Source organism: Monodelphis domestica, chromosome 1 (genome assembly GCF_027887165.1).
Source record: "Monodelphis domestica isolate mMonDom1 chromosome 1, mMonDom1.pri, whole genome shotgun sequence".
NCBI classification, from domain to species: domain Eukaryota; kingdom Metazoa; phylum Chordata; class Mammalia; order Didelphimorphia; family Didelphidae; genus Monodelphis; species Monodelphis domestica.
Genome location: NC_077227.1, coordinates 693,161,005 through 693,169,579, shown reverse-complemented (window position 1 = coordinate 693,169,579; position 8,575 = coordinate 693,161,005). Strand labels below are relative to the sequence as shown.

The 8,575-nt window shown below is 47.0% G+C and overlaps 1 protein-coding gene across 1 annotated transcript in view; it reads left to right on the top strand.

Moving 5' to 3' along the window:
* The first annotated feature begins 329 nt into the window (after window positions 1-329).
* Window positions 330-8,575, top strand: part of CMTM4 (CKLF like MARVEL transmembrane domain containing 4) — a 73,790-nt gene continuing 65,544 nt past the window's right edge. The window contains exon 1 of the mRNA XM_001364216.4: window positions 330-701. Within this exon, the coding sequence (XP_001364253.2) occupies window positions 516-701 (186 nt within the window). The 5' untranslated portion in view covers window positions 330-515. The remainder of the gene's footprint in view (window positions 702-8,575) is intronic.

The window sequence follows — 8,575 nt, the reverse complement described above, 5'->3', positions numbered from 1 at the left end:
TTGGTCCTGGGTAACAGGCCTCCTTCAGTCCCCGCCCCTCACAAGGTATGGCCCCGCCCCCTCGGGTTCCCCGCAGCCCCCCGGACTCGGTGGCGTTGCGGGGAGGGCCGTAGCTGCCGCTTCCCTCCTTCACCTCTACAGTCGTGCTAGGGCTGGCGCTCGCTTGGGGAGGGCAGGGTCCAGGTCTAGTGGCGCGGGGGCGGGGCGACCGCGGCAGGTGAGCGGGCGGGGGAGGCGGAGGAGTGGAGGCGCCCCCTCCCCCTCCGCTCCCGCCCCTCCCGCCCCTCCCTCGCTCCTCCCGCCCCTCTCTCCCTTTCCGCCGCCGAGAGGAGGCGGTGCCCGAGCGCCAGGAGCCTCGGGAGCCCGAGGAGGCGGTAACGGCGGCTGCGGCCTCGCGGCATCGGCGGCGGCGGCGGCGGCGGCTCCGGGTCCCTCCGCCCAGGCCGGGCCGGGCCCGGCCCGCGATGCAGCCGGCGCGGCCCCGCTGACGAAGCCCGCCAGCCCAGGGAGTCAGCATGCGGAGCGGCGAGGAGCTGGACGGCTTCGAGGGCGAGGCCTCGAGCACCTCCATGATCTCGGGCGCCAGCAGCCCCTACCAACCCACCACGGAGCCCGTGAGCCAGCGGCGCGGACTGGGTGGCCTCCGGTGCCACCCCGACTACCTGCGCCGCGCCCCTGGCCGCCTCAAGCTCGCCCAAGTGGTATGTACCGGGGGCCCGACAGTGGGGGAGTCCCTATATCCCTGATCCGGGGGGGACCACCGGGGCAGGGGAAGACCCCAGAGCCATCCTTGACCCCGGGGGGCCGCCAGAACAGGGAGAGCCTTCAGATCCCTGACCCGGGAGGCCCTCGGGGTCCAAGGGAGCCAAGGACCTCTCCCCCCACCCCCCGTGCCAGGAGGATCCTTCCAGAGCCGGCCCTGACCCTGACTCAGAGGGACCCCCAGAGCCATCGTGACTCAGTCCGAGGAAGTCAAAGAACCCCCAGAGCCAGAGGAATTCTTCCAGCGCTGGCCCTGAACTTTGACCCAGGGGGCTCCTCACATCTGGCCTTGAACCCCGACATAGGGGAACCCCCGGAGCTGGCCTGAGCCTAGACTCAGAAGAGCCCCTCAGAACCAAAGCCCTCATATCCAGCTGATCCTCATCCCACCCACAGCCAGACTTGACCCGGGCCCTGGGACAGCCTCTTAGAGCCAGGGGGAACCCTCCAGTCATCGGTGCTCCCCAACCCAGCTGGCCTTGCCTCCAGGTCAAGGGATTCCCTTTTCCCGAGTCCTGCACGAGCCAGGGGGACCCCCTACTTCCCAGTCTTGCACAGGTCTAGGGATTGTCGATGTCCCTGCTTGAGACCAAGAATCCCCGCCCTTCCTCCGGCGGCAGGGGGATTCCCCCCAAACGGGATAGCGCGGTGCCATGGGGTCCCCATCTGGTTACGAATATGTTCTTCCCTTCCAATTCCACTTCCTTCCCCAAGACTGGGCTCCACACAGCAGCCGGCCGGGGTGCCCCCTCTTCACCCCTAGACGCGGGTTTCTTTGCTTGCAGTCCTTCTACGTCACGTTGTCTTCCCCTCCTAGGCAACTGGGGCTTCTTTCTTCAGGTTACTGCCCGAGCTTGCGTGCTGTGCTTGGCCTTCCCTTCCCCCCGCGGGCCCCATCTTCCTGCCGTTCTCCCCCAGGTACTGACCCCTTCCCATCCCAGCTGCCTGTCCCCGGGTCACAAATAGAAGGCCCTCCGGGTGAAAGCCTCCCTGTGACCGTTTGGCACAGCGGGAGGTCCAGGCTCCCTTTACTGGGGAATGGCTTCTCTAGTCCCGCTACCCGCGAATTTTCATTCAGGGGACCCTAAAGAAAGCTCTTTCCTGGTGGCGCCTTTTATACTTTCTTCTTCACATCTGGGTCCAGGAGGGGCACACCCAGCCCTCCTCCTCCTCCTTCCCGTGGGCACCAGGCCCACCCTGCCTTCTCCCAGCCTGCTCTCTCCTTTTTTATTTTTTTGCAAGGAGTTTCAAAACAACCTGAATGGAGTTGCTAGGCTTAAAGCCCCGGGAGAAGGCAACCTTTTCCTGAGCTGTTCTCTGCCTTCTGCCGGTCCGAGGTCTGTTCTTCTTCATGCTTCCCACAACAGATACTTCTCTTACTGACAGCCGGGATCAGTTTTCATCTGTGTTTTAAGCACTCGTCCTTCCCACTCATTAGCAGTTTCCAGGGTCAGACTTCTGCCGGGCCTCTGAAGTAAACACCCAGGAAAGGAAGCTTATTTTTTTTTTCCTTTGGTCTCCTCCTAAGCACCAACATCTTTCTTCACTACCTTGTTGCTTCTTCAGCCGTTTTTTCCTTCCATTTCCATATATCCCAAACATGACATGACATGTCAGATGGGACAATTTAGACATGACAACTCTGCCTCAGCTTCTTCCTCTGTAAAATGAGAGGCCTGGAAACCTCTAAGGATCTCTTCCCCCCTCTTCCCTCTAAATCCCATGACAGTAATGGCTGTTTGTGTCAGTAACAAAGAATCTGTTTTTCGTACAGAATACTTAACTATACATAGCATTTTGTGTTTTCCAAGTGTTGAGATCCTTGTGTTTTACAAAGGACACAAGCATTCCTTCGGAATTATACAATTTGTCAACACCTTTAAATAGAGATCTCAGGATTATAGATAGCCTAGTTACAGAGTCATGCTTATCTCCTACTCTTTGGGAAAGAACACATTCCTCTTAAGTTCTGCAGAAATTTTTGAAAGGTTTTAAAGAAAGAGAATGGGGCTGCATTTGAATTTAGGAATAGACTTTATCTGGTAAAGGTTGAAATATTTACCAGGATTTATTAGGTCTCTTTGCTGTCTTTATAATATTATATCAATATGACTTGGATGGGGGAAAGGAGATAGGAATGCATTCCTTTTGAAAGGAGTTAAATTAGTATTTGTTGTGTGAGCAGAAGTTAATCAAGAAATCTAGCACTAGGGTAGTTGGAATACATGAGCAATATTAAATAACTTGAATTATTTGCAATGTGAACTTTTGCAAACAAATAAGCTTCAGTTGGAAAACTTGAAACCATCATCTTAAATAGCTTGTCTGAAATGACGCTCATCATCACCTTATGCCTGAGTTCTTTAGCAGTAATTTAAATAATTTTAGAAATTTACCGAAGACAAAAGAAATTGAAAAAAAAATTTACTTGAGACCAGAGTTTGAAGCTAATAGTTTTTATTATTGCCTTTTGGTAAGGGGATATTACACCACAGGAGCTTCTTTCTTTGACATGCAACGTTGTATTTTAATTATCTTATCTTTAGAGTGGGGATGCAGGGAAGCATGGGTGACATGGATGGGAAGAAAAGAGGCAATTTGTCTTAGAGAACTAAGATTTCACTCAGCAAGAACAATTTCAGTTTAACAAGCTGTTATATAGTGACAAGAACACAGGATTTGGAATCAGAAGATATAGGCTTGAATTTTGGCCCTGTATGACTTTGGCAAGTTACTGCTCTTACTGGTCCTTAGGTGTTTCCTCTGTAAAATGAAATGGAATTAGATAATGCCTAAAGTTGCCCTTCTCTCTAAATCTTGTGATTCTGTGATCACTTAAATGCTTATTATATGAAAGACATCTTGCTGTGCCCTGGCTATTGTCATCCTTGCTTGGCTTCTTACTACCTATATGACTTTGGGCAAGTCAGTTAACTACTCTCACCTTAGTTTTTATAAATTGTACATTGAGGGGATGGGACTAGATAACCTCTAAATGTTTGATTCTATAAATATAAAGAAATAAGATAGTTCTTTTTTTACTCAGACATTTACCTCCTTTTGGGAACTACCCCCCCCTTTTTTTCACTTAAAAAATTTTAAAACTTTGTATCTCATTTGATCTTCACAACAACCCTGTGATATAGATGCTATTTTATTCCCATTTTACAGATGGGGAAACTTGGGCAGAAAAGGGTGAAGTAATTTGTTCACTGATCCACCATTAGTCTGTGTCTGAGGTAATATTTGAACCCAGGTCTGCTTGCCTCCCAAATTCTTTGTCCTCTACACAAGCTACTCTTTCTCTAGCTCTGTTTTTTGCTTGCTTTTAATTCATTCTCTATTAATAGCTGAAGTTTTTTTAAAATTTTTAAATTTAATTTAATTTTTTTGGTTACAATACTCACTTTATTTCCCTTCCTCCCCTCTACCCACCCTTCCTGCAGCAATTTCATTGGGTATTACTTGTGTCCTTGATCAGAACCTATTTCAATGATGTTGTTTGCACTAGGATGTTCATTTAGAGTCTACATCCCCAACCATATCCCTTCGACCCATGTATTTAAGCAGTTGTTTTTCTTCGGTGTTTCTACTCCCACATTGTTTCCTCTGAATGTGGATAGTGGTTTTTCTCCTAGATCTCTCTTGGTTGTTCAGGATCACTGCATTGCCACTACTGGAGAAGTCCCTTACATTTGATTGTACCACAGTGTATCAGTCTCTGTGTACAATGTTTTCCTGGTTCTGCTCCTCTCACTCTGCATCACTTCCTGGAGGTTGTTCCAGTCTCTGTGGAATTCCTCCACTTTATTATTCCTTTGAGCACAATATTCCCTCACCAACATATACCATAATTTGTTCAGCCATTCCCCAATTGAAGGGCATCCCCTCATTTTCCAATTTTTTACCACCACAAAGCGCAGCTATGAATATTTTTGTACAAGTCTTTTTCCTTATTATCTCTTTGGGGTACCGACCCAGCAGTGCTATCGCTGGATCAAAGGGCAGACAGTCTTTTATTGCCCTTTGGGCAAAGTTCCAAATTGCCCTCCAGAATGGTTGGATCAATTCACAACTCCACAAGCAGTGAATTAGTGTCCCAACTTTGCCCCACCCCCTCCAGCATTCATTACTTTCCTTTGCTGTCATGTTAGCCAATCTGCTAGGTGTGACCCCCTTTTTTTTTCCAAAGAAAACTCAGAGGTTCTAAAATAGTAGCGTTATTGGTTAAAGTTAGGATAAGCCATAGCCAGGTGGTAAAGTAGACAGAGAAGAAAAGGTCCAAGTTCAAATCCAGCTGTAGATACTAGTTCTGTGACCCTGGGAAACTCTGGTTCCTTTTCTCTAAAATGGGAATAATTATAGTATTTATGTCTTGGGGTTGTTGAGAGGATCAAATGAGCTAATATTTGGAAAGAACTTTGTGAACCTTAAAGTAATATAAGCATTCTAGCTCTTATTAATACTATTTAATGATAGTAAAGATTAGAATGTCCTAAGTTAAAATGAAGGATCTGGAAAAATCCTGTGAAGCAAGATGGAGGGAGGACAGCTAGAAGCTGGGTGATATGAGGTGATAAGGAGGAGGCAGAATTCAAGCTGGGCCTGGAAGAGACAGAATTGAGTGGGGAGCCAGTGCCAGGTATAGGAGATGGTAGGAATGGGAGAGGCAGGAGAGGACAGAATGGAGAACAGCTATTAGTTTAGATTGTCTGAGGATGAAAGTGTGAAGGGTAATAGAGATGAGTCTGAAAAAGGAAGTGAGGTGGAAGCCAGATTGTGGAGAGCCCTGAATGCTTTTGAAAAACAAATCCTGCATCAAGTTAGTTAAAGCTCAGTCACCTCATTACAGAACAGTAATTATCACTCCGCATTGTATGGCATTTCTAACTTTTTTTAGAGAAGTCTAATTGGTCAAAACAAGCCTTCACTCTTTTGCTCATCTTCATACTGGTAGCCCCAGAAGTCCTTTAGCTGCTGAATAAGAATGAGCTATGATGATATCTTGCCAGAATACTAGCAAACACATGTTAAAAGAAATCAAGAAGTGCCTTTTGGACTGAGTTTTTAAAGCAGAGGACTGGAATGAAAGAGGGAACAGATTTGTTTTGTGGTCTCTCAGAGACCAGGGAGAGAAGGTAAGAGACCGACAGACAGATACAGATTACACACACACAGACTTAGAGAAGGAGGAATGGAGAGAGAAAAAGAAGAGAGAAGGCGAGAGAGAGAGACAGTCCCAAAGACAGAAGAAGGAGGGAGGGAGAGAGGAAGAGAGAAGGGCTGGGTGGAGAAGAGATTTCTAGTGGTTGCCATGTGTGCATTTGGAGTGGGCTTCCTCAGCCAGGAGAGAGAACCCTGCTGTCACTGGAAGGCTCCCTGAAGAGACTTTCTAGAGGCGAGGCACTTTGCAGACAAGGGTTCAATTAGACCCCCTCTGAGATCCCTTACAGATCTAAGGCTGTAGCAGTAGGTGGCTGTGGAGCCTGAAGGCAGGGAGGCTGCTCCTGTGTCTTCCACCTTTGGGAAGAGTTTTTGAACTTTGCTGTTTTGGCTCTTTCCATTTTCCAAAACATCTCCCATTCCCATTTAGCACACTGCTCAGCACTGGGGATTCCAGCAAATACTAGAGGGAGACATCTCCATAGATTAAATAAAGATAGAGTTAAAAAAAGAAAGTTTTTGGCACAGGGGGTGGGGGAGAGGATCCTCACGCTAAAGGAAATAGGAAAAGCCAAGGCTTAGTACAAATATTATCCGAGGTTTATTACGAGGATGGAAAATAGACTAGGGGCTGCCTACGCAAAGGCCTGGATGCCTGGCTGGAACCCAAGATGTAAAATGTAATGTCACATCAAGGGAACAAGCATTTATTAAGGGTCTGCTGTGTGCCAGGCACTTTGTAAAACTGGGAATACAAAGAGATGTAAAAAAAAAACACTCTCCTATCGAGGAATTTACTGTCTCAAGGGGAGACATACAAATAACTGTACAAACCAGATAAACAGGGTGTCCCAAAAGCCTTAGTGCAATTTTAAGTTACTGAAGACATATAAAATAATTTCAGAGCAAAGGCTCTAACATTAAGGGGAACAGGGAAAAGCTTGCAGAAGCTGGTGTCAGCTGAGACTTGAAGGGGACCAGGGAAGCCAGGAGGTAGAGATGAGGGAAGGAATAGCAGGCTCCAGGGGGCCAGCCAGAGAAAGTACAGTGTTCTCCTGTGATTAAGGGACCCTGAAGGAGGCTGGAGGTGGTAGAGTATGTGGCCGGCAGTGAGGGGTAAGAAGACTGGACAGGTAGGAGCGGGGCAGGGAGGGAAGGGCTTCAAGAGCCAAACGAGATTTTATATTTGCTCCTTGAGGTTATAAATAGGGAGCCACCAGAGTTTATGGAGTGAGGATGGGGGTGACAAGGTCAGACTTGTACATTAGAAAGATCGCTGATAGCTGAATACAGGATGGCCTCGGACAGGGAGAGGCTTGAAGGCAGCGAGTAACGTGGCATTAGCCTGGATAAATGGTCTGGAGGCAGAGTGCAAAGGCTTAAAGTACCAGTTGCTGAGTTGGCATTTGGCATTTTAACCAAAAGGCAGCCAAGAGGAAGGCTGGTAGGCTTTTGAAGCAGAGGACCGAGGCTGAGAATGGTACTCAATGGTGTTGAGCATGAACGTTTGGATTTTCGTGGTCACATACTCCCAAATCGTTTTGTATTTGTAGATTTGGGGGACTTGCGTATGCTCCCCTTCTTTGCCCCCGTTCCCCAGGGGGGCGGGCAGAGGTGCTGTTTCAATTTTGAACTTGTATCTCCAGGAGCTAGTGTAGTCCTTGGTCCATAATCAGCATTTAACAAGTGCTTGAACAATGAGTATCTGCTGATGGTGATCATGTTTCCATCACTGAGAAGAGCTGAAAGGTTAGGACTGAGTTAACTTCTGAATGTGGTCTTCATTTATTCAAGGCTTTGTAAGGCTACTAGGAAACAGTCCTGTTAAGTCTTTCCCACAGGTCTACTTGTTACTCTATTGATAACTTTCAGATCATTTCACAAGTTACTGGGAAATATAGAAATAACGACCAGGTCAGCAGGGTCCTAGCACGGTTCCCTACACAGCCCAATAAAAGTTGAATGGTTCCAGCTCTGCCATTAAAGGTAAGTCATTTCCTTTTCAGGGCCTTGGCTCCCTTAGTCATAGGATGACGGGATCAGAATGAAATGTCCCCAAGGGTCCTTCCAGCTCTAGCTTTTTACGAACTGTATTAGGGACATTTAAGCAGGAGCTTCAAAATATGTGATACAGAACTGCTAAGACACTCATTAAACAGCATCCTGATGATGGTGGTTTTGCTGCCTTTGTCTGAGGAGCTTGAAAGAAATTCAATATAATGTAAAGTGGGGATTTTTATGAGACACAAACATATTTCCTAACCTCAAGGTTGCATGTGAGACAGTTAAATAAAATAATAATGTAAATAATAATATTTAAATTTTATTTAAAGAAAATAAATTTTAAATTATATGCTATAAGCTATTAAGAGAAAAGTCAGTGGGCGTTGGAATGGTTGGAGAAGGGTTCATTGGACCGTAAAAGATGGGGAGGGGGATTCAGAGTGTATATGGTAGGAAGAAACATGAGTAGTATCTTCTTTGTTAAAGGCTCAAATCCAAATATAATAATGTCATGAGACAGTCTGGTCAAGTGGAAAGAATCCTTGTGTTGGAGTCAGGAAGTCTTTTCAGGTCTTAGCTTTAACTCTTAGGACTTAACACTTTTGTTGTTTTATTGTGTTCCTGGTCAATGTTTCTTCATCTTTAA